The sequence below is a fragment of the Centropristis striata genome, chromosome 7, assembly GCF_030273125.1.
Source record: "Centropristis striata isolate RG_2023a ecotype Rhode Island chromosome 7, C.striata_1.0, whole genome shotgun sequence".
In the NCBI taxonomy this organism is placed as follows: Eukaryota; Metazoa; Chordata; class Actinopteri; order Perciformes; family Serranidae; genus Centropristis; species Centropristis striata.
The window spans coordinates 23,391,154-23,416,497 of NC_081523.1; the positions used below are offsets into that span (position 1 = coordinate 23,391,154).

General features: G+C 38.5%; 2 protein-coding genes across 2 annotated transcripts; one reads left to right on the plus strand and one right to left on the minus strand.

Moving 5' to 3' along the window:
- The first annotated feature begins 2 nt into the window (after positions 1 to 2).
- cdo1 (cysteine dioxygenase, type I) lies at positions 3 to 6,506 on the plus strand. The gene is made up of 5 exons (XM_059337637.1): positions 3 to 252; positions 1,502 to 1,579; positions 3,057 to 3,214; positions 3,740 to 3,909; positions 5,510 to 6,506. The coding sequence occupies exons 1-5, from the start codon at positions 83 to 85 to the stop codon at positions 5,537 to 5,539; spliced, it is 606 nt and encodes a 201-aa protein (XP_059193620.1). The 5' UTR covers positions 3 to 82; the 3' UTR covers positions 5,540 to 6,506.
- Positions 6,507 to 14,421: 7,915 nt separating this feature from the next.
- On the minus strand, positions 14,422 to 24,668 carry cep78 (centrosomal protein 78). Its single transcript, XM_059337868.1, has 16 exons — positions 24,575 to 24,668; positions 23,651 to 23,919; positions 23,314 to 23,489; positions 22,905 to 22,977; positions 22,692 to 22,795; positions 22,417 to 22,591; positions 22,156 to 22,269; positions 21,721 to 21,785; positions 21,492 to 21,594; positions 20,357 to 20,474; positions 20,135 to 20,177; positions 19,836 to 20,003; positions 19,606 to 19,683; positions 18,955 to 19,136; positions 16,078 to 16,240; positions 14,422 to 15,221 (listed from the first exon to the last, which is right to left on the minus strand). The coding sequence occupies exons 2-16, from the start codon at positions 23,913 to 23,915 to the stop codon at positions 14,622 to 14,624; spliced, it is 2,427 nt and encodes an 808-aa protein (XP_059193851.1). The 5' UTR covers positions 23,916 to 23,919; positions 24,575 to 24,668; the 3' UTR covers positions 14,422 to 14,621.
- Positions 24,669 to 25,344: the final 676 nt, after the last annotated feature.

The following is a 25,344-nucleotide window of genomic DNA, read 5'->3' on the forward strand; positions in this document are numbered from 1 at the left end:
ACGACTGCACAAAGTAGGTAAGAGAAACCTGTTGTTTTAACTGAAGAGAAATATCTGGAAAAAAGCAATCTCCTGCATAGAGATGGAGCACACCGAGGTGATGAAGCCAGAAACTCTGGATGACCTGATAAAGGTCCTGCATAAAATCTTCGAGAGTGACTGCATCAATGTTGAGGAGGTCCAAAATATAATGGAAGCATATGAGAGCAACCCGCAGGAATGGATGAAATATGCAAAGTTTGACCAGTACAGGTAAATACAAACTGACTTTATAATGCTTTTGATATTTGACAGTAATTTACTAATCCGATTTAACTCATTTATAATGCGTGTGCACTTTGCACTCGTTCTCTGTTAGTTATCTGTTACCTTGGCCTAGTGTCAGTTGGTTTTAAATATAGCCAAATAGTTATTTCAATCACATTTGTACTTTTTGTTCGTATTGTGTCTATTTGCGTGTTGCCTTTAGTTTTTATTTATTTATTGCAAAAACACTTTTGATGGCAGTTCTAGAAAGTCAAACAGTCCTTGAAAAATGATGCATTGAATTTAGGATAAGTTATAAAGTTTGCAAACTATTGAATGCCGTTATCAATATAAAATAAGATGTTTATATGTCTACAATTTTAAAAATAATCTTTCTAAATGTTGAATCAAAACCAGCAGTGGCGTCCGTACAGCTTTCGTCACATCTCATTTGAATAATTTGAAAAACAAAACAAAAAAACCCGACTTGTCTGCAGATTTAATATGCCTAATTATAAATGCAGCTTGTACAGTGAGGTGATACACTCATACAAAAAAGTTTATTCTAGATGTTTTGATCTCTGCAATGGAGCAATGCTCACTACAAAATGTGGGTGCGCTATTCAAACGTTTTCAATAGCGCCAGTGTTTTGATTAGTGAGGGGTCAATGAAGGGAGGGTGAGGGAGCCGTCCAATCAGCACTGAGGACGGACACACACCCGGCTGACTGGGACCGTCTGTTGTCCACCGGGGAGCCGCAGCTGCCTCGAAAATATTTAGAGAGTGACGGAATCTCACAGCAGAAAAACGTGTAGTGCGGACAATGTTTACAGGCCGAGCAAGGAGACGTTAAGTGTGGCACTTGTGCATTATCTATATGGAAATAAAATGCACAACAAATCTTGTCAGTATCGTCAAGCTGTATTTTAGGTTATAATGATGTTTTAAACTGTAGGGGGTACATTATAAGTGATTCTACAACAGTGTGGAAATTGGAGTCAGCCATACATGAAAATCAAGTTGGCCTATTTTGACATTTAGGTTTTTCTATATATTCTACATTATTGTAATAAATGATTTAAGAGTAAAGTAGCACATGCTTCTACTGGTTTGTTTCATGTCTCAACGTTATCAAAGCATTTATGATTCATTAAATTTACAACTTGTGACAAAATTTCTCCCCAGGACCCCTCTGAGACCTTTAAGTGTACTGTTCTTTTCCCTGTTTGTTTAACAAGTTGTCCTCTTTTGCAGGTACACAAGGAACTTGGTTGATCAGGGTAACGGGAAGTTCAACCTCATGATTCTGTGCTGGGGAGAAGGTCATGGCAGGTGAGATTAATAATAATAATAAAAAACTGTCATTACTAATTTATTACAAAACACAATATTATGAAATAGTGTTTTTTACCGCCGTGATTACCGCAAATTATGCACATTTTCAGGTCCATATAGAACATATAAACATGCTGTAAAATATTTTTTTCCATTTGTCTGTCTAAATATTCCTGTCAGTTTCAGTGCCTGTCTCTTTAAGCCCACTCCTAAAAAAGTCTGCTCCAATTGGTCAGTGTTTTAGTTGTTTATCATCATGTTGACAAGCCCCCAGGAAGAGCACTGGGCTTTGAAGCCAGTTTGACATAGTGGCCAAAATGTGGAATATACAACTTCAAGGTCCATTCTCGGACCCAAAAAGACTTTTTCCCATAGACTTACATTGTGAAAAAGATGCATGTAAATCAGCGAGTACATTTTTTTAGGGTCAGAATCCCTGAAAAACAACTTGTTTCACTCTCAAAATTTGATCCATTCGATCCAATATCTTGGAATCTGCCGCATTATCCCCAATCAAGTTAGCTGAGCATTAAACAAGGAATACGTCAGTTTGGTTGGTGGAAGTCTCTGGTTGTTGTTATGGGCCCCACATTGCAGAAGATCCATTGAAAAGCTGGATAATTTTAGTCCAACTTTTTTTGGCTTCATGCCCCACTGAGCACCTTTCATAGGAATGAACAGGGTCCCGCCTCCAAGGCTGTATCCAGTTCTTTGGAAATGACTGTAACGGGCATGAATCGTCTTTCTACCTATATGTAGCACAGCTGTGACATCACAAACCTGCAGAAGTCCTGACGGCTTGTTTAAAGGCACCGTTTCTTAGAATGGGCTTTGTGCAATTATGTTGATTGAGCATTTTGATATGTCACAGTATTTATGGGTTTGTTTGTTTTTTACAATACGGGACCTCTAAACCCATTATAGCTGTTGCACAAAGCTCTATTGCATATTCAAGTGTTTTTCTGTCGAAATTATTATATCACCTTAATAGAGATAAGAGAGTCCAACGTTCTACAGACAGACAGAAAGATTGTGTAAAGAGATTTTATTTAATGATATCTATCGCATGTCTCACTTTGTCAGCAAAAGTAACCTGAACAACTGAAGTATTGAAATGGAAAGCTTCCTTTTAGTTTATTATAGGTTGATAATGTCAGATTCTTTATATAATTACATATCATTTGACAAGCAGCTGGCAGTAACATAGAAGAATAACACTTGTTTTACCATAATGTGGGAGCAATGTGGCAAAACAGGCTTATAACATACAAGATTGTATTGGCATTACATTATATTATGCATGAATCTATTATCTGCCAGTCTGGAGGCTTGAATTTCATGTTAATGTCTCACCTTTTGACCAAAACTAAAAAGTTCTTTACTGGAAAGATTTTTAATGTTGCTTTTGGTCCAAGGGTCATGAAAGGGTCATTATCTGACACTGTATGCTTGTGTTCCTCTCTACGATTTGCAGTAGCATCCACGACCACACAAACTCCCATTGTTTCATGAAGCTGCTGCAGGGTCAGCTGAAGGAGACGCTGTTTGAGTGGCCGGAAAGTAAATCACAAGGAGACATGGTCCAGAAGTCACAGAGAATCCTCCAGGAAAACCAGGTCGCTTACATAAATGGTAAGAAACTACATTGTTTCTTTTACATATTAATTAGAGTTTGCACATTAATCTTCTTCATCATATTTGTTTTGGGGTGCAAGGTGTCAAACTGGTTCTTACATACTTACATTATAGTTATTCTGTGAGTACAGCAGAACAGACATCCTCTACATGTTCTGTCCCATATGAGATATGTTTTATCTCAAACTGAGGAGTCAACTCTGTAATATGTGTGTCACTTTTTACAACGCAGGGTAACACCAAAGTTTCCAACCTCTACAGTTACGTAACGTGAAACTGGTCTAACGGGAGTTAACAGCCAGTTCTAACTTTATAACGAGTAGTATTCAGGTCTCTCTCCCAAATCTCTGCTGACTGAGTATTTCCCCAAAGCCAACAGAGACCTGGTGTGATGTTTGCTCTCAGTTGTGGGTGACAGCACAGCCAGGAACAGTCTGTGAGCCCCATTTAACAGCATTCCAGTGGCAAACACCGTCTAAATGTATGTTTTCCATTCACATGTTTTTTTGCTGCATATTTCAGACTCCATTGGCCTGCATCGTGTGGAAAATGGCAGCCACACAGAGTGTGCAGCCAGCTTGCACCTGTACAGTCCCCCTTTCCAGACCTGCCAGACCTTTGACCAGAGGACAGGGCACAGGAACACTGTCAAGATGACCTTCTGGAGCAAATACGGGGAGAGAACTCCATTCGTAAGGGACTTTTTATGGCTTTAGTAGATACACATTTAGTGAAAATTTAGTTACCACTCAGTGTTTCTTGGTCAAACTCAAATTCTATAGGTGAAGTACATGGAATTGTAAATGTGGGAAGTTAAATCCAAAGTTATGTGATATTATAAGAATATGCACAGCACATAAAACTTTTTAAATCATAGCATTAAAGGCAAAATACTAACAGCCCAAAGTAATGTCATGATAAATGTTAGCAACGACTGGATGGAGAGACAAAAAATAATAATTTCTTCAATCCTCCATTTTAAAGATAGCAGATTCAATTAATAAACTTTTCTAAAGTAGCTGTGAAGATGTGTTCATATAAATGCACAATTGCAAGTACACACCTGTTGATGCTATCCTTTTTTTTAGATATTACCATCACACACTTTTATTCTTCTATTTATTGAATTGTTGAACCTATAAATAACTAAGAAAGTCTCCTTTTCAAGGGCAGCAGAAGAGATAAAAACAGAAACAAAACAAAAGAACAGACAAGGCTTCAATGCGAAATATCCCAACTGGCAAAGTGCCAGTGTATTTTGCTCACGCTCAGTACGAACATTTGGTACTAACAACAAGTAAAAGTCCTATGACCACAAAAAGCGCTGTCCAGCATTCTTCGGTGAGATATAAGTACATAGATAGGATGGGTGCAGCCAAATAATCGACTTGTATGTAAAAGTATACCAAAGTGTGTGTCTTGTTTCTAAAATAGAAGCTTAATTCAAGCCTTCGTGTTTTCACCACACACTGTACACCTCAGCAAGGATCATTACAAACAGTTAAATGAACACACAGACTGCCTCAGTCGGCTGCCTCGGGAGCAGGAAGCGGGGAGTTTTTTTTATAGTGTCTTGCTCCTCTCATTAAGCACAGCCTATAAGCAATTAAAGCAGCACCCCTTGACGATTCAGGGATTTAATAGAAACTTTCCATTTCTTAGCCAGTTGCTGCTGTTTCAGCAAAAATGTTGCTTTGACAGGCAAGAAATGTGAGTTTTTTTATGTTTAGGGAGGCAAATTAAGTCAAATTATCCATTTAGATATAATGTTTCCTTTTACATTTTAATTTACCATCCTGGAACACATAATATCAATTACAGACAAATAAAAGGTGTTTTCACAGATGTGAAAGAAGACCAGCTGCAGTTTAGGACCTCAGTCTGCTTTGGCCACCCTGCCAACAACGGTGGCCTTATCTGAAATCTACAAGTTGTATAAGCATACCTTGACCATAACGCTGTTGAGTTAGTGCATTAGATTGCAACACCAAACAGAAGAGATAAGATAGTAAGAGCACGTAAGTGTGAGTACACAATGAACCTAACTCACTATTTGTCACTAGTTCACCGTAATTGTTGTGGTCGCAGGTTGTTGTTTTTTTGGACAAATGGCCGATCAAGTGCTGTATTTAACTGGGAAACTTAATTTTAACCTAAATTTGTAGGCCGACTGTGAAAAATAGTGGATTAGCTTTGTGTTGGACTTACTTATGGACAAGAGATATGTGTTATTCAGTGACTAATGACCTGACCACACAGTCTAACATGTTCTGTTTTCCACTCTTTTCTCAGGAGACCACAGTCTCACAAGAGAACAACTAAAGGTCACCAAAGGAGGCTCCGTATGACGAAGACAGTTGCATTTAAAATGACAATGTTGTTGAAATTGATTCAAGGGAAAACTGCTGGGGAAGCGAAATGTGGAACTACTATGACTAAGCAAACCATTTAAAAATCAGGAGCGAGCCGGTTCAAAAGGACAACCCGGTAATTAGAATGGCTTTATCGCTGCCCAGTGTGAGCTTGGCAAATACTGATGAGCACAGGACGAATGCATGAATAGGCTTGGACATGGATTGAATCTGCCTTTTGTTTGCTGGGCCTGAGGAGACCCTTTTCCAATAACAACATTCCTGTCCATCCATGACCTGTGTAACCACACTTTTGTAAAGTTATGGCCCATAGTCAAAGAGTAGAGCTTTAGCATTTCCAAAAGGGGAAAAATATTGCTGTTATAGTGTTTAAATTTTATATCTCAAGAAAAGGAAAACAGTTCTGCAATCAACAGTTTTGTGCACTTTTATAGCTGTATTTACTGTCAATTTATACCACTCAAAATTGTCTTCTTAACACCTGTTGGAAATTGTGAAGTGTAACATTTTTTGTATAATCTAATTAAAAGAAAGTTTATTCCATTTGCATTTGGAAAAAGGAAATGTAAAGCTTTAGAGTTGTGTTGTTTTTAAAAGTGCAATGGTTGTAATTTATTTGCAGGGAAGACGAACATGTTTAAATCAGCGAGCTTCCATGTTACTCCTAAATGTATTCATATTCAAGTTTTGACCAACAGTCTTTTGTATTATTAGCAGACAGTATGTTTAGATAAAAGTCATACCTTTTCTCAGGATTTTGGCATATTTTAATTGTAGCTGTATTTATATAGTGTGTAGTTTTTACAGCATAGCACCTCTCATAGCACTGTCAAATGCATGGATGATTTCTGTGATGCAGCAAATGATACATCTGGCAATAACTGTAGACCATTAAACACCATTACCCTTTCACAGAACTGCAGTTTGTGTCATCTTCATTTTTGTGTTTTTTTTTATATATTTAATGTGCCTAATACTGTGTGCAACCAGCACATAAAATACATAAAGCTTGTTTGGAAGACCTGGGCAAAAGCTTTAATTAAATAACATCCATCTTTGAGTGTGGGATGCTCAATAAATGCTTAGAAATAAAAGCTTCAGTAGCTCTTACGGATATACACCGTTAGCTTGCCACTCTTAATGGTTTAATAATAGTCACATGAAGGTACATTAAAGTAATTGAGGATATTGCAGCAATTTATTAAGAGATAAGCTCATCTGGCATCAGCCCTGCAAAGCAAACTAATGCGTGCATTGCCCTCTGTACTTTGATATGAGGGACATATTGATTCATTACTGGTCATTACCTTGACCAATAAACAGATTATGTTAATGGGGCACTGATAAAGTACAAGATATTCTGTCGGATGTCGGTAGGTTGCTTCTTGACAAGCAAACAAGTGTGTTAACAGTGACATCAGTAATTGAATATTAAAGATAAGGTGCAATCGAAGACAGACTGGCGTACGTGCAAAGCTCCATTCCCTGTGCAGTTGACACATAATGGTTGGATTGTATTGATATTTCAGCTTATCCTCTGTAAAAGTTGCACGTATCCAGCTAGACTGAAAAAAACAGATAAGAGTATAGTTACAGAGTATGAAAATACACATTAATCTGCACCTTTGTGTTGTATTTTAAGGTGTCCACTGTATAATCCGAGGGCTTCTTGGCCTTTTCCATCACTGTGTTTATGCTGTTTGTGGGCAAGTAGTCTGTGGCTTTTAAAAAGAGCTTGTCAATGCAAAAGCAGCTGTACGTGGACTGAAATGTCATGGTTACTCATTAAGAGTTTTGACTTGCATTTATGAAAAAATCCTGTCTTATTTTAGGATAGGAATTTAGGGATTACAGAACAGTCCTACTGTAATTTAAGGATTTCCCAAGTTAAGAATGGCATAGACAAGGAAAGGCAACCTGTGGCTCTTTAGCCCCCCTTTAAAAGATTACATGGCAATGAATGGCAATTATTTGTTAACATTTTAATTTTTATTTATCATTGGTGTAAACCTACAGTGATTCGTATATGCTTCAAGTGTAAAAATGTGGAAATTGCCGAAATTGGCGGAATGGCAGCAGCCAACTGTTGTTAGGTCTGTGTGGCAATGACAGAGAAGATGGAGAACGTGTATGAGCAGTGAAATATAATGATTGAAAGGCTACCCAATCGGAAAAGGAAAAAAAAGAATTAATAAAATAAAATAGGAATCATTACGATTTCTTAAGATACCATCAGTCTGAGATAGAATAGGAAATGCCCATGAGTTTAGGAATTTCTCCATTAATATAAAAATAGGAAATAACCAATCTTCGCAACTTAAGCTATGACAAGCAGGTGGGATATTTTTCGGTAAGAGGCCCTGGTGTCCTTGATGATTGTTTCCAACAAGAGTAAGAAGAAATCGGCTGTGACCACAACCTAGTGAAATGACTTATTCCAGTTTAAAGTAGACAACAGTAATATCTACTAAATGGAGTCACTTGTACATGAATTCTGTACAACCTTGGATTTCACTGCTCTTATTCGTCTAACATTAAAAAAAAACGTGTTTGCTGAGGCCAAAAACAGACAGTTTGATCAAACAACATACATGCGTCATTTGTCACATTTCATCACTATTTGCTTTACTGAAAGCACAAAGGCTATCAGGGAGGTGAGTTCGATAAATAAATCTCCTTTGGTTTTCTCTGTAGCAGGTCAACCATGCGATGGCCTACAGCCAGTGTTATGTAATAATGAACGTCAGCTTTGATTGCCCCAACAAGGCACCTGTTTTATAAGAGGGCATGAAGACCATGTGCCAGGCTGGATGAAGACCTTCATCTTGATTGGATGATATATTCTGATATTTGGCTTGTCAATTTAGTGATAATGGTCCATTATATGAGGAAACTAATCCTTCAATAAAACAAGAGTCCAGTGCGAGAAAACATTGATGCGTGTTGGTGCAGATATTGAACTGTGAATGTTGAATTATTATTGTCGGTATGTAATGATCAACCTTAAAAGCAAAACAAAAGATACAATTGGGAACAGTTTACTATTATTTGTAATGGGACTTTTACGAGAGACATCACATTCTTATCGAAGGGCAGGGTGGGGTTTGTGTTTATGTAAGAGCTGTGTCGTTGATGCTTATCTCAATAAAATATATTTTTAATCTTTATACATCACAGGAAGATGTAAACGATAAAAGATTAGATACATAAAGCTGCAGTTTGACATTGGACTGGTGACAATTGTACATATACGGTTGCTCATAAAGTTGGAATAAAATATATATATATATATTTTTACCTCTTTCAATGAAATGATTGTGACAATGTGATTTATTCTTGACAGATAAAGTGTATATCTTCTCAAAACTTTAATAATCAATCTCTTCCAAACACATCACAATGAAAATGAAACCACAATTAACAGAAGATTGTGCCTGAAAACAAAATTATTCCAACTTTATGGGCGGCCGTGTATTTATGGACATGTTTTAGTGATGATGATGATTGCGGTTTATACGTGACAACTGCTTCTCCTAAGTTACTCATTCATGCACCACATTGTCAATTGGCCCGGTTGTAAAAGTTATCTTTTGTTTATTAACATTTACAGCACTTAATTATCTTTCAGTCAGTTATTGTTATTTTGTGTTTGTGAGTTTAAACTTAAAAACACAATCTCCCTCAGTGAGTAATTATTTGCTGACTAATGTTCATGTACTCAACTCAACTCAACTTTATTTGTAAAGCACTTTAAAACAACCACAGCCGCAACAAAGTGCTGTACATAAACAAACAGAACAAGAGACAATAAAATAAATAAAACAGGAAATAAACACTAAAATAAATAGATTCATTGCTTTTTAAAAGACAATTTAAAAAACAATAAATAAAAGCAAACCATAAAACACTAAAAACAATAGCAGAGTCTCATGCGTGGTTAAAAGCCAAGGAATAAAAATAGGTTTTAAGATGAGTTTTAAAAATGGACAGTGAGGAGGCTTGTCTGATGTGCAAAGGCAGCTCATTCCATAGTTTGGGGGCTGCAACAGAGAAAGGCCTGTCCCCTCTGAGCTTCTGTTTTGACCTCGGTACCTCCAGGAGCCGCAGATCAGCTGACCTGAGGCACCGAGCAGGAGTGTAGGGGTGGAGGAGCTCAGAGAGGTAAAGTGGGGCGAGACCATTTAAAGATTTAAAAACAAATAAAATAATCTTAAAATGGACTCTAAAATGCACAGGCAGACAGTGGAGGGAGGCCAGGATGGGAGTTATGTGCTCCCTCTTATGAACTCCAGTTAAGAGGCGAGCAGCCGCGTTTTGCACTAACTGGAGCCGTGCGAGGGAGGACTGGCTGACTCCAAAGTACAAAGAGTTACAGTAATCCAGCCGAGATGTAATGAAGGCATGGATTACTGTTTCAAAGTGCTTTTGCGTAAGGAAAGGCTTCACCTTAGCCAGCTGCCTGATATGGAAAAAGCTTGACCTCACAGCAGCGCTAATCTGACGATCTAATTTAAAATCACTGTCCATCTTAAAACCTAAATTTGACACAGTCGGTCTTACAAAAATCTGCCAGAGGGCCCAAGTCAAAAGGAGGGGTCACACAAGAGCCACTAGGGCCAAACACCATCACTTCTGTCTTCTTCTCATTAAAATTTAAAAAGTTCAAGGCCATCCAGGCCTTGATGTCTTTGAGACAAGACAGGAGCGGTGTGAGGGAGAAAACATCTTTTTTCTTCAGCGGCACGTATATCTGACTGTCGTAAGCGTAGGAATGAAAAGGGATGCCGTGCTTTCTCAAGATGGAGCCCAAAGGCAGTAAATGCAAAGAAAAAAGCAGGGGCCCTAAAATTGACCCCTGTGGAATGTATTGTAGATATGTAGTTCAATGCAGTTATCAATTGTTGCCTATCGAGCTCACATACTGGGCAGCTGCAGTCAGACCTCTTTTAAAGCTGCAGTTTGTGACTCTGGAGAAAGATAGTTGAATGTTCAGTATCATTGCAAGGTCATCAGATACTGACACTTTCTATTGGTGTACAATGACAACACTTAAGTATCAAGAAATTATGTATTGTGATACTGTATTGAGTCTTAAAACACTTTTTTATGATTTTTAATTCAAACTTACATGCAAGAATTGCGGCAGTAAGACTGCACAAAAAGTAGTGCGTTGATATTGAATGTTAGACGGAATTGCAAATGTTTATTCCACCCTTCTGGCTGCATAAAATGTGATTTAAAAAGAAAAAAATGTATGCATATGTTTGTTGTCTGTATGGTATTACAGTTTTCTGTAATATAGGATTCAAGAGAAATTGAAAAGTATCCCATGGCTTACAGCATTTGAATCGTAGCCTTATAACATGATACGCAACATACTAAAAGTCACTTCAGACAACAAGAACGCAGAATGCAAGTCATTCTCTGTGTAGATGTTGACCTTGGATGATATTTGTTGCTGGCCCAGATAAAACAAAGCATGTCATGAAGTAGCAACAATGTTCTACTGATTTTGTCTTACTAAAATATTTGTTAGTGTGTCCATCTGCATGCCGTTTCTTTTGCTGCTTTGTCACACTGTCTCCACATGGATTTTTTTTCTCTTTGTCCTCTTTTTCTCACGTACTCGTACTCTTCTTGTGTTCCGCTACAGTAGTCTCCATATCTGTGCAGCAGTAATAGTTATTGTAGAGATCATAAATCATGACAGCAGTTTTCACACTGTTTCCCTAACCCCTTGCTTTGTTCTGGCGGTGCTGACACTGAAAGTGCAAAGTAGAGTCTGGGATTGTGTCCTGTGATGATAACAATAAGCCAGTGTTGTAGAATCTTCTAGGAGACCGAACGACGCGGAAAGCTTTGATAATTTCACTTATCGTAGCAGCCTCAGTACATAGTTAGTAGTGAATCAGATAGTGAATCACACATTCATACAGCAAACAGTATATGCTGTATTATCAACATGGTGTGGCATTGTAAACCCATTGTTTTGTTACACAAGAGTGATAAAGCCCTTGCGCTGCATCTTCCGGCCCTTTTAGCTTATCAATATTAATTAGATACTCACATCAACATTTATATTATGAGCTGTTGGGAGTTTTTAAATATTTTCACTTGTGATTTTTGAAAAATGCTGACTCAAACCAAGGTTAAGGTTGAAGGGTCAGATGACTAATAAGATGGAAACCAAACTGGGCATTTATAGACTGACCTCCACATGTGTCAGTTATTGATGAATCACACAGAAATGGAAAGGAGGAACTTCACCCACAGGCTGTGCCAAATTGCAGATTAGGAAAACATGAAGAGCTCCACACCCGGGGTTTGCAAAACAAAGTAACCTTCACTTTCATTCTGACTCTTTCCATGATCCTATTATTTGTATCAACTTTTGACTGGAAATGCTAAAACTTTATGCAACAGTTACACAAGTAGAGGTCATCAAAACGGAAGAACTGAAATAGCAATGATTGCTGATAGAACAGTATGTATCTAAAGATTGTTAACAGAATTAGGAGACAAAGCAATGGTTATAGAAGCAAAAGTAGTGGTTTGTTTATGTTACTGCTAGTGCAGTGCCCGTAGGAAGTATGTATTCATGCCACACTGCAAGGTCTGCAACTCCATAAAACACTTACTTTTCATAAGGTATGCACACCATCCAGCACATACACATTGAACATTGATATTCGCTGGAAACTATTCGAATATTATAGGAAAATAGAACCTGGTAGCGCACTTTAAAAACTGACAGATAGGTAGGCTAAATAGACTTACAGATGAGATGAGCCAGGTGTGGAAATCCAGAGCGCATTGTGTTACTGACCAGGTGTAGGCCTATCACACAATGGGGCGGAGCTCCCCTAAAAGGCGTCCGATCAGAAAAAGTGCAATACCGCAACACGTCCTACGTAAATAATGGTATTTTGAAAAATGAATTAAAAAAACTTCAAAATCGAGGATGCACACCTTCGTGCCATGCGCAAGCCACATACGAAATCTTACGTCAGTCTGACTAACGGTCAGCAGGATATGTCCTAGGCGCGAACACACACACACACACACACACACACACACACACACACACACATACACACATACACACATACACACATACACACATACACACACACACACACACTTCTTGCTTTATAGATAGATGATTCACTGCTTAATTTTTAAGGACTAAAGTGCTATTTTTTTTTCTTTCCAAAGTTACATAGTCATGCTTTAAACTGCATTACTATATAAAAAAAGGATGATGGCTTGTTACACAAGTGCCTCACCTAAATTTAACAAGAGTGGTTTAACCGGATTTTACTCTATGGAAAATGCTACAGCATTAAGCCACAACAGTGACACAGCTGGCTTTTGCAAATGAGCATTAATTGTGAAATTGTTTCTTATCACACCCTCAAACATCACAGACGGCTATCACACATTGTCCATGGACAGCACAGTCCAAGCCTGGCTCATGTACACTCATGTGCACATGGAACCAGTGAGAAACAGTTTTTAGCTTTGTTCGTTCACATAACATTCCAGGCAGTTGTACATTAACAACATATAAACAAAAGCAAATCAGAAGAGGGATGTAACAAATTACAGCATTTCCATCTAAAATCCCTACCAGTCTTTAAATACAACAACAAAACAGGTGTCTTGAGGTTAAAAAAAATCCACAAAAGACAACCAAACTATGAGTAGCACTGAGACATTACAAATGAAACAGTGTATGCACTCCCAGTCACCCTTTCAGTGAGCTGTACTTTTGGCTTTTACTGCTGTTTGGTGCTCACTTGTAATGGAAACACGCACACTCCAACAGAACACTGTGTACCGCTCTAACCCACAAAAATCATGCTTTGGTGCCATTTCTTCGTCTCTCAGGACACTGCACCAAAAGAGACCGTAAACAACAAAATGTGGTGAAACGCATAAAAGGGAGTTTATATATATTCTCCACAAAAAAGTTCACAATTTTACCCACTGACAGGCTGCATGGGATGGACAAGTCACAGCGTGATTGGGGAAATTACAGCAACACATGAAGCACCGAGAAGAAATATTAGTAAAACCAGGGTATTTTTAATAAGCAGCCTTTTGGGGTTTAGGTCACAACACATTGATTTTTACTTCAGTAAGAGTTCTCAGTGTTGCATGTGTTGATGGCATAAGCAAGATATTATGAGCACACCAAAAACTCTGTAAATGCCAAAATGTGTTATCCACAGGTAAACTGCAATACAAGGTCCATAGTGCACTTTAAGAGGCATTTATAACATTTCTGACTTTGGAGTGGCAGTCGACAGCTTTTTGAGGAGAAAGAAGATCAGAACAACATCTTAAAACTGCTGACATGTTTATTTAAAAATATCGATTTCAAGAAATGCAGAACATCCTGACAGGAACCACCAATGACACAATTCTACTTCTTAGAAGTTTTTTTTAAATAGACAAAAAAAGGGGTAATAGTAAACATGAAACTGTTTTTTTACTTAAAGCGCCTGTGGAATGACTTTAAGGTCATTTTTTCTGAGGTTTGATGCCTTCTAACATGAAACAGGATTATACTGAGAGGAACTTGATTTGTGAATTTGAATTAAGACTTGATTGAGGATTGGTGACCTTGAAAACCCACATACTTCTAATCTGCTATCACACTTCACTGAATCAAACTGTTTTACTGAAAATATGGCAGAGTGCAAAATGCATTTCCAAAAAAGTAAATACAAAAATATACATTTTTTTTTACACATTTGTCTCAATGAGTAACTAAAAAGTAAATTTGGTGGGACATTCAGCTACATCTACTTTGGCTTCAGTGCAATAAGATATTTAATTGAAATATCTGATATTGAAGATGTACGAATTCTTGTCTTGCTTCTTCCAGAGATTTAAAACAAATCTGTACTTAAAAAGGAGATGTATAAAATCTAGAACCTACATAAGTAACAGAAAGAACTTTAAAGAAAAGGCACCGAGATAAGACTCTTAGGGGCAGAGCTTTTCACATTTCTCTGGTCAGTGGGTCAGAAGGATTCATCGTCTGACTGCCCTCCCAGAGATCTGATCTGCTCCAGAGTCTCCCTCCCGGGAAAGCCTCTCCTCTCCGATCCTTCTGACCCCGACTGACCCACTGTCACTAGCCTTCCCTTTCCCCCTCTTCTTGACCCGGCTGATCCCACAGACTCAGCCTTGTCACTGATAATGTCACTAACGCTTGATCTTACGGACAATCCACCATGGGACCCGTTGCTAAGGGAAGCGTGACTGTGAGCATAGCTGTTGTTGAAGCTGTATCCATGGGAGCCGTTGCTTCTGTGAGAGTTGCTACTGCTCTTTGGGTGACTTGACTGAGTCTGAAAAGTTTTACCAAAGGAAACCTTATCAAAGGATTTTTGGCTCCGGAAACTGTGCTCAGAACCTGAGTCATGCTGGCTGTAAGGCTGTGAATATTTATCTGGTTCCTCTTTTTCACCTGTACCAGGGTCTCCTGCAGGTCCAGAAGACTGATTGAAGGTAACATCGAGTCGCTTGTCCTCACATAAAAAGTCCCTGACGGAGGATGGAGGTCTGGGAGTGGTGGTGTCAGCCGGTTTACCAGGGGAAGCATCCAGGACACAACCCACCTAAAGACAGAAATTGGAGTAACAGAAAAAATAGGGAAATCATCTTAATATGAATTGGATATAGCATATTAATCTAGTGCTATTCATACTTCATATTCATGAATATGAATCATTTAGTGCTAGTCTTTTAAGCCCCCCCTCCCGAGAAAGTTCTGTGTGCTCTGATTGGTCGGGGTCATTGGGTGTTCCACATCTGTACTCTCATTGTCTCTGTACCATGATTGCCATTTTTACCTATATATAATAGAGTTGTGAAATCACAACCGTACATAAGTCCTGGCGGCTAGTTTAAAGTCACAGATTCTGAATACGGACTGTATACTTCTCTCTGTGGATTGAATGCTTTGATACTTTCACAGAACTTCATTCACAACAGTCATGGAAAAAATATTAGACCACCTTGTTTTCTCTTGTCATTCATTCATTACTGTTAATGGGAATAAAAGAGTCACCGATTAAACCTAAGTGCATGCTTTTGGACTGTGGGAGGAAGCCGGAGTACCTGGTGAGAACCCACACTCCACAGAGTAAAACTGGCGACCCTCTTGCTGTGAGGCGAGATCGCTAACCACTACGCCTAATAATAACCAAAATCATGATCAAGAAAACCATGGCATAATGGCTAATAAACTCATGAGTTATTTTTGTTGGTATCATTAAATTTGTCCAAACAAATGTACCTTTAGTTGTACCAGGCATTAAAATGAACAAGAAATTGAAAAAAAAACAATGGTCTTATAATTTTTTCCATGACTGTATATACGACCTAGTCCTGCTTTGTAATAAATAAAAACAACAATCACATCACACTTTCCATTGGCAAACATTTTCCAAACATTGCTTTGGATACACTTACCAAAGACAATGCATCGGTCTTTGCCAGACCATTCCCATACTCCCCTCCAGTTAGTGATGCTGCACCTTGTACGTGTGGTCCTACGGTAGAGGAAAGCTGAGGTCTTCCCAAAGGCTGGAAATCTGACTTGTCAATTCCAGCCATAGAAGCTAGCTGACCGAGACTACAAGAGAAAGATGAAAAATCAATTTATCAATTAATGGGCAAAGGCATTTCATTCATGGAGGTATGTAAGGACTACTGCACTGTTGTATACTGACGTATTTATTGTGTTACGTGTAATGTTGTGTTGCTGTGTTATGTGTAATGAATGTATCTTGCTATACTTGTGAGAAGCCAAAGACATTTGGAAGAGATTGAGGCAGTAAATATTAAAGTGCTAAAGGCTACCCACTGCTACTTTACATACATGCCTTTCCCACAGCAAGTGTAAAAGTGCCACTGAGATGGAAAGATGTAACTGCAACAAGCATCTTTATGCTTCTGGCTTGTTCATACTGTAATGTACCAGTATTGTAAAACAATATTTTACAAATACAGGGAGTTTTGTTATGTGGACCCCTCTACTTTAGCATGTAAGTTCAAAAAGTAGCTAAAACAAGATATCAATGCAGAAAGTAATTGAGGCAGAGGGGGGAAAAAAGCAAAAATGTGAGGATAATTGTTTGATACTCGTGAGGAATAAAGGACTTCAGAATAAAAGGTGAATTCAACTTTTACATGTGCCCCAAAAGAAGAAGCGACTGCTGATGCAAAGTGGGGTGAGATGGCTTCAAAGTAAGACAGCCCGCGCTTGAAGACAAAGAGGGTTGTTCTGTCAGAATGAAACTGACATTTGGACCACCAACAGGACCAGAACAAACAAACCTGTGTTACTTAAGGGCATCTCAGAACGAAACAGAAATTCAACATCATGTCTATTGTAAGAAGTCAATTTACCAGAAGTAGCCAGCCCTTTTTCCATCTTCCCCTTACCCACACGAAACGATGTCCTTTCCAAATGTATTCATACACTAAAGTTCCTGAAAACACTTGACTGTTCTACAACCTCAGATTCCTAAAACAGTAGGGACACTAAAAAATGTAATAACAGAATGCAATGATTTGTAATGATTTCGTTTTTTTGTGAATATAAACATTTATTCTGAATTTGACGCATTCTATTTTTATTTACGTCTTACAAAGTGGTCCAACTTTTTTGAAATCTGGTTTTACTTTGACTTTTGATTATCATGCAGTCCCGTATGATGGTTGTTCATATGCTTATGGGGCAGTCCGTGGCCTAGATGTTAGGAATCGGGCTTGTACCTGGAGAGTAGCTGGTTCGAATCCCGGTACTGACAGTTCTAGGACTGAAGTGCCCTTGAGCAAGGCACCTAACCCCCCTGCACAGCTGCCCGGGCGCAGTAATGTGCTGCCCACTGCTCCTTGCATGGTGTGTTCACTTGTGTGTAAAAAAAGGATGGGTTAAATGCAGAGGTTGAATTTCCCCATTGTGGGATTAATAAAGTAATCTTCTTCTTGTCTTGCAACAAAGCATTGATAGATAGTATAAGAGGCTTATGACTGACATGCTAGTGAACTTAGAAAACTGTAAGACACAAAGCAACATGAGTATCCCTCTGCAGGTGCACATAATGCCCACTATAAGTAAGACATAGCCCATGTTTAAGGACGGTACTCGGTAGAATTTGACAGTCCTCATCTATTCACTGCATTGTATGTCAGCATCTTTTAATGGCCCTGGATGAATCAAGGAAAAACAATCAAATCAAAAGGAGATAAGGAATTGATGACAAAAATAAAAGGCTGAAAGAACTCAGACACTAGAACTAAGACAGTGAGCCTCATCCTCTCAGATTGAAACTCTTTTGAACCGGGCTCAGTATCAGGTTTCTTAGTAGAGGAAGCCAAAAGGACCAGAACAAAACAGATCTGTGTTATTAAAAGGCATCTGAGAATGACACAGTTACACAGTTTGTTATGTTAGCCAACTTAGGGAGAGCTATTGGGCGTCAACAAAACAATCTTTGTAATACTTTGTCAATATCAAGCATTTGCAAGTTTTTTAATGCAAAAAAGTTATGATTATGAACGAAGTACCCTCAGCAAAAAATGTTTTTATGTTGGATGGCAAAAGACGCCATTTTAAGTAAAAGAAATAATAAACAGATTGATTGATAATAACAATTGTTATTGTGGTCCTAAAAGAAATACATTGAAAATTAAATTAGATAAAGGAGCATACATGGAAAAAATGATTAGACCTTTCTTTTCTCCATGCATTCTAGTTCATTTTAATGCCTGGTACAACCAAGAGGTACATTTGTTTGGACGAATATAATGATAACAACACAAACAGCGTTATAACCATTTTCCATGGTTTTCTTGATAATAACCAAAATCATTATCAAGAAAACCATGGAAAATGGCTCGATATCAGCTCTTAAATTTAACTCTTATGAGCTACTTTTGTTGTTATCATCATATTCGTCCAAACAAATGTACCTTTAGTTGTACCAGGTATTAAAATGAACAGGAAATTGAAGAAAACAAGGGTGGTCTAATATTTTTTCCAAGACTGTATGACAAGGGGAAAACATTAGCAATTATATTGAATCAAAACAACTTTCTATGGGAATTCTGTCAGAACAAAACTTAAGATCCAAGGTATGTAATGGGGAGACATGGTGTGCAAAGTGAAATGACCAAAGTAAATGGTGGAAAAACAGAATGACCAGTGATTCACAATGAAACTGAAAGTTGAAAACTCAAATGAAGCCATTCTTTAAAACACCCTGACCCCCAGGACCAAATTGGCACAGTCTAGTGTTTCAGTCAAAAGACAAATGTTGTTCTGGTCAGAACACCACCCACCCAGCATCCTTGAGGAGATCCAGGAAAGCATGGAACTTGGTAAATGAGCTCTCAATGCTCTCAAGGACAACCTCATCTTCAAGAGCACTGAGAGCAGCTGGTGCCGATGCAGAGCCGGTGGCTGCAAGCGCCTCTGACAGGGAGAGGTTGGTGCTACGAAGACGGGCATTTTCCAGCTCATACTGAAGAGAAACAAGAAAAATACAAAACAAAAAGGCACCTTGAAGAGTCGCTCATTTACAAATCCATTAATATGAACATAATACAGAACTCTAACTTATATTCTTGGAATATCTGTTGGTTTTGAAACATGACAAAATTGGGGGAAGTAACACATTTTACCTCCCATTAAAGGAACTTTGTCTGTTTTTCAGACCAAACACTTTAACAGTTTTAATTACCTTAATTATCAAAAACCCACTTCAGTGTGGCTGACAGACCTTCAAGGTATATAATGTTAGTGTGGAATAAACATCCTGTTGTAATTAAATAAAGGTTGGCACTGAAAGTAGCTAAAACTAAGGCTATAACAATGTCAAAGACAGCAGGAAAATGGGAAGTGGTTGCTGCTGCACAGCAACGTTTCATGAAAAGAGAAGAAAATAAATAACAGATAAAATCATATGTTGGTCTTTTGGAGATTGTCATTACCTCCATGAGCTTCGACTCAGCTTTCAGTCTGGCTCTGCGCTCCTCTGTGAGCCTCAGACGACACTCTTTCAACTCCATCTGCAGGGCATGAATAAGAAAACACACAAAACAAACAGCATGCTCCAAGTTCTTCAAAGAAAACTGATAAAGTCCAAAAGCTTTGCCTTTGTCCTGTATACAAAAATGTAAACGTTCCAGAAAATTCCAGACTGGTAACTTTTCTGACAAACCTGTATGTGTTCAAGTTTCCGTCCAGGGATTCTATCCTGGAGACTAAGAGAAGATGGTCTCTGTTCCACTTCCACCACCACTTCTTCCTCTTCCTCTTCCTCTTCCTCTACCTCTTCCTCGTCTCCCTCTGAATCAGACTCTACAGTAACCTTCACTGTTGCTGCACCCTGATGAAAACCATGTAGATCAACAGATGATAATGAAAATACTGCTTGACTGTTGATGAAAGAGTTCTGATCCATTTTCAATTTTCAGTAATTTCTACTTAATTTACTGTTCATGAACAAAAGGAACTCACCTGAAAGCTCTGATCCATCACACAAACTCCAGGAGGCAAACCTCTGCAACAAAGACATCCAAAATATTATCTGTCTTTGGCTAACTGAGCACCATCACAGCAATACCTGCTGAATGCTTTGTAAATACGGAGCTGTAATTGTATAACATAAGTATGTTCTATTCTGGTATATACAGTGTTTTTTTTAAGTAGATGTAAATTGATGTATCAACATCGCCTCACCTCTGGCGTCCGGCTCGTGCAGCAGCACGCCAAGGAACATGACCAGACCGGGTATAGGGTTTCTGTTTCCGAGCAATGTCGGACCTCCGTTCTGGAGGAGATGTTCCTTTACGAGAGGCTGTACCAAAAAAAGAGCCATGTAAAGAAAAGGGAATTTAAGAATGGAAAGCTAAAAGCCACATGGTTTGTTTCTGGGGGCATTGGCCATTGGGTTCTGTCTGAACAAAGATACACATACTGCATAGTAGTAAGGGAGTGGTATTAATTATATCCAATATCTTATATTGCTTTTTTATATCTACAAAAGCAGTCTCTCAATATCACAAGCACAAGAGAATAAAGGCTGATGAGTCCAGCTGAAAACAACTTTAGTTACTGTATCAGTTGTGAGCCAGCATGGCACTCTTCACCTTTTCCTTTTACTACAGGAATCTACAGGATTTGGTCATGTAAATAAAGGCAGACTAGCATATTGCACCAGTCAGCTCAGCTGTCTGGAGTAACAAAGAGAGAAGAGGATGAAGTTCTTACCATGTCTCCAGATGACTTAAAAGCCAAAAGGTGGAAGTCAGAGAGAGACAATATGAATATGAGATAATAGATGATATCTTAAGCAGATTCAAAGGGATCTAACAATGAACCCTGTGCTTGTGTTTTCAACCATGTCTAAATACCAAATGCAATTTGGGATCTGAAACGGTTTGATGCCAACTGGTCATTCAATCATTATCCTTCACCACTCATCCGAACACGGGTCGCAGGGGTCTGGAGCCGATCCCAGCTGACACTGGCCGATGGGCGGAGTACACCCTGGACAGGTCCCCAGAATATCATAGGGCACACACAACCGTTCTGTGGGAGGAAGCCGGAGGACCCGGAGAGTATCCCCGCTGACATTGGAGAAAATGCAAACTCCACACAGAAGAGCTGTAGGCGGCATTCGAACCCGCAAAGATTTCAACTTTGGTGCAAATCCCTTTCCCAATGTTAATGAAAGATAAAAGATCAACACAACAATAACCTGTTGTATGGTTTGTCTGACTATGTATACAATGACCATGACTGTTTGATATAACAGACAGTTGCCTATAATTAAGGCAGCATTGTGAGAAACAAGAAGAATGTATATAGATACCTATCCTGAATGTATTTTTCCCTCTGACTGTACTGAGCAGTGCTCGCCTCTTTGGACCAAAAGCTCGCTGTGTCTCTGTGGCTGCAGGCTTGATCCAGCAGTACTGCAGTAAAACATAAGGAAGATACAAAGAATGGGCACAGTTTTGTAACAAAAATAAAGAATGCATGCAAATACATCACTGATTTACTTGTGAGTGATGTACTTTGAATGATGACATCAGACTGACCTCTGGTGACTGTCCATCAGCATTCATCAGTACTTTCTCTAGTACAGTTTTTATTAAGACCTTGTCTGTAAGGGGGAAAAAACATAAAAAAGTGTTTTTAGTAATCTATGTTTTTGTTTTCAGATGATGTTTCAAAGAAGTACAGTGCTAAATTAATAATAGGATTGTGGAGCAACTGTGGCATTCTTTTGGTATGAAAACACTAAGTACTTGAAATCTGGTTAGAATTAGTATGGAATTGGGACACAGTAAAATAAAAAACCCAACAGTGCACTAGCTGCACCTAGAGGCTGCAAAATTTATTGCATCAAACATACAAAAGTACTATGTGGATCAAACGACACACCATTAATTTATCTAATTGGACGAAGTTCTATGCAATGTGAAAGAAACCCAGAAAATGTTATGACTTTGGCTGAGGTAGCTTCTCCTTACCAACTAAAGGGTTACTACGAATATCCAGCACACAAAGAGCAGAATTAGTTTTCAATGCTTCCAGCAAACGGCGAGCTCCTTCGTTGGAAAGACCACATCTCTGTAAGTCCACAGCTGTTCAATTAATCACAAAAACAGAAAATCTGAGCAAAATTTCATCAACAACAAAAACCAAAAAAAGAAAACAGCAAAAGAAAAATACAAAGAAACAAACTTCTCTTTCAGTCATTGTATTTCTAGTATACCGACACACCAACTAACCTTTAACCCAGAGGTCTTCTGCCAGTTCATGCGCAAGAGCAGCAGCGCCTCGGTCCCCAATCAAAGTGTTACAGTTCAGGGTGACACGGCGAAGACCTCCCATTCCCTCAAACTGTGGCTGTCGATACCTCAAAGACTCTGCCCATGCAGTACCATGCCTCTGCATTCCCTGATGCTGAGACAAATATTTATTTTCTAAACAAAAAAGTTGCATTCTTAAATAAATGTGTATAAAAAAGTATGATAGGTTATGTCTTAAAAAGTAGATATTACACCTTGATGATGCTGGCCATATGCTCTGCCCCTCTCCAGGTGAGACTGCATCCTGTAAAATCGACCGTCCTGATGGTTGTAGAATACTTCACACTTTGGCAAATAACTGAAACATGAAAAGTAGTTAGAAAGAAGTTACAAAGACAACATGCTCTCATACAGCACGATCTTGTGAAGGCTTTCTGAACAATATATTATGGATGTACTTTACGTACCCTCTAAGCCCTCATCTGAGATTGGACAATTAGCCAGAGATAGGTTTTCCAAGGAAACACTTTTTGCCAAACCCTGGAATAAAATACATATGGCTCTTAATTATTATTTTTTTAAACCAAATTGTCATGTTAAACAGAGCAGCTGTTTGAAACTATATTCATCTGGGTTTAACTTCCCACACATCCAGATGTTTTGTTACCTCAGACTAACATGACAATATTCATCAGACTAAGAGTAAACAAGGTTATTTCCTAACGTTCACAGCCAGAAACTGCTGCAGGAAGAGAACAGAAAAGCAAAAAATAAATACTAATGAGCTTATGATCCTGTCCAGTTTGTCTAAATTAGTTTAAAAAAAACACCACAACATGGTTTTATTTTTATGACAGCCTATTTTTTTTTCTTTACCTTTGTCAATGTGATGAGGTCCCTCTCCCTCAGATGAATTCCGTTGAGCTGCAGAGTCTTGAGGTTGGGAGACACAGTCAAACACTCTCTCAGGGCCTTGCACAACTTAAATGTTGTGTCCCTAGAGCGAATGGAGGGGATCCTCTTCCTGAAGCTAGCCTTATAGTACCTTCGATCTGAAATTGGCGGTGATGTGATTAATGTTTATATACAAAATCAGTTAAGTCTTTCAAGTTTTGAATTTAACTTATCCTGCACATTTCAATAAGAAAGGTCCTTTAGAGAGTATAAACATTCCCTGCTGTTATTTGATGCACCAGGTTTATTGCTGCCTTACCTGCATCTCCAGAAGTCAGACTAGCTTGGTATGTGCTACTTATTGCAATGTGGTGCAGATGTTTGTTGATGCAGATAGAGTTGAGAATGGGTGGCCAGTCTGTGAGTTTGACCCTGTCTCCATTGAAGTCCAACATCCCTTTGTCAAGGTGCATCTTAACAGCTGGGAGAGGGACTGATTCTTGTCTGGCACAGGCAAGGTCATAGTTTGCCATAAAGTCCTGGGCACCGCGCCGCCGAATATGAGCATTGTCTTGAACCATCATTGACCTGGAAACAAAATATATTTTTTAAAGTCATTGGGCAAACTAGTCCATGAGATCTTATCAACTCCACTAGTACTTATGGGAAAACTGCATTAAAACTTGATAATGCATTTAAGCTACAGTCTACTGCCACTTCCTGAAGAAAAATCTTGACATATTAGTAAATATTTGATCTTGAAATCTGTTATCAAAGACCCCTTAAAGTAGGCTAGCACAAGTTGATTGGTGTGAGGGGCATATTGTTATCAGAAACAGATGGCCAGTAGAAACGTTAAATGACTGTCTTTAGAGACAGCAAGTCTACTGTCACTGTTTGGTCATCACCTTTTCTCACGTTAAAAATAACGGTCACAGATTTCATTGTAAGATCTGAAATTCATTGTTAAACACAGGTTTAACTTTAAAGCCAAAAACAAAGTTTGTTTGACTAGTATGATTACGAAACAAAATTGAAATGAACCTTACAGTATGGCAGTCAGCGGTCGTTTAGCCAGTGGCATTAGCAAGCTAAGCTCTTAGCAACCGTTGCTAGTGAAGGAAAGTAGCAGTCTCTCGTGCTAACGAGTTAACGGTCATGTTTAGTGTGTAGCTTGACTTTCATGAATTATTTCAGAACTTTTAATCGAACTAAATCAATTATATATATCTCCCACATATACCTGAAGACTCTGTCGTCCTGACACTTTTCTTTTGGTAGTCCTTGGGTACTGTGACTGTCTGATAACTTCTGTTGTTGTTGTAGATATGGTGTAGTGCTCAAAAGTGGCGCTGTTGTGTCAGTGAAGCCTCGCCCACGCTTGCTTCCTCACAGGGTTCTGTGTGAGTTCAACCAACCCGCTGCTGCCCCCTATTGCAACGGAGACACATTGGCATTCTCTTATATATCGTCACAATGTTAAAATAATCGCCTAACTATTTTTTTCACGTTTTACAGGAAACACAAAAAACTACACTAAAAGTGTAACATATGACTTTTTTTGACCATTTCACTCAAAAAGGATGTAACAAAGGATGGCTATTGGCATAGTAATAACACTGTGTGTAAATTATGTAACTTAAGAGAAATAAATGACTTAGGCAATTTTTTTGAACATGCCTTTGTGACTTAAGCAAGATATGGTAACACTTTATTTTGAAGGTGTCTACATAAGAGTCACACAAGCCTGTCAGAAACATGACATGACAAGTATCATGTGTATTAATGTTACTTCAAAGTGTCATTAATGTTCATGACACATCCCATGTCATGTTTATGACACGCTCATGTCACTCTTATGTAGACCCCTTAGAGTAAAGTGCTACCAATATTTGTGTCAACAATAAAACACTGATAAACTAAATTATTAACTAAATAATCTCCCTCTAGCTCTTCTTTGCTGGGTTCTTATCTGATGCCTATGAATGTGGCAACTGAGGATGTAGGCGATTT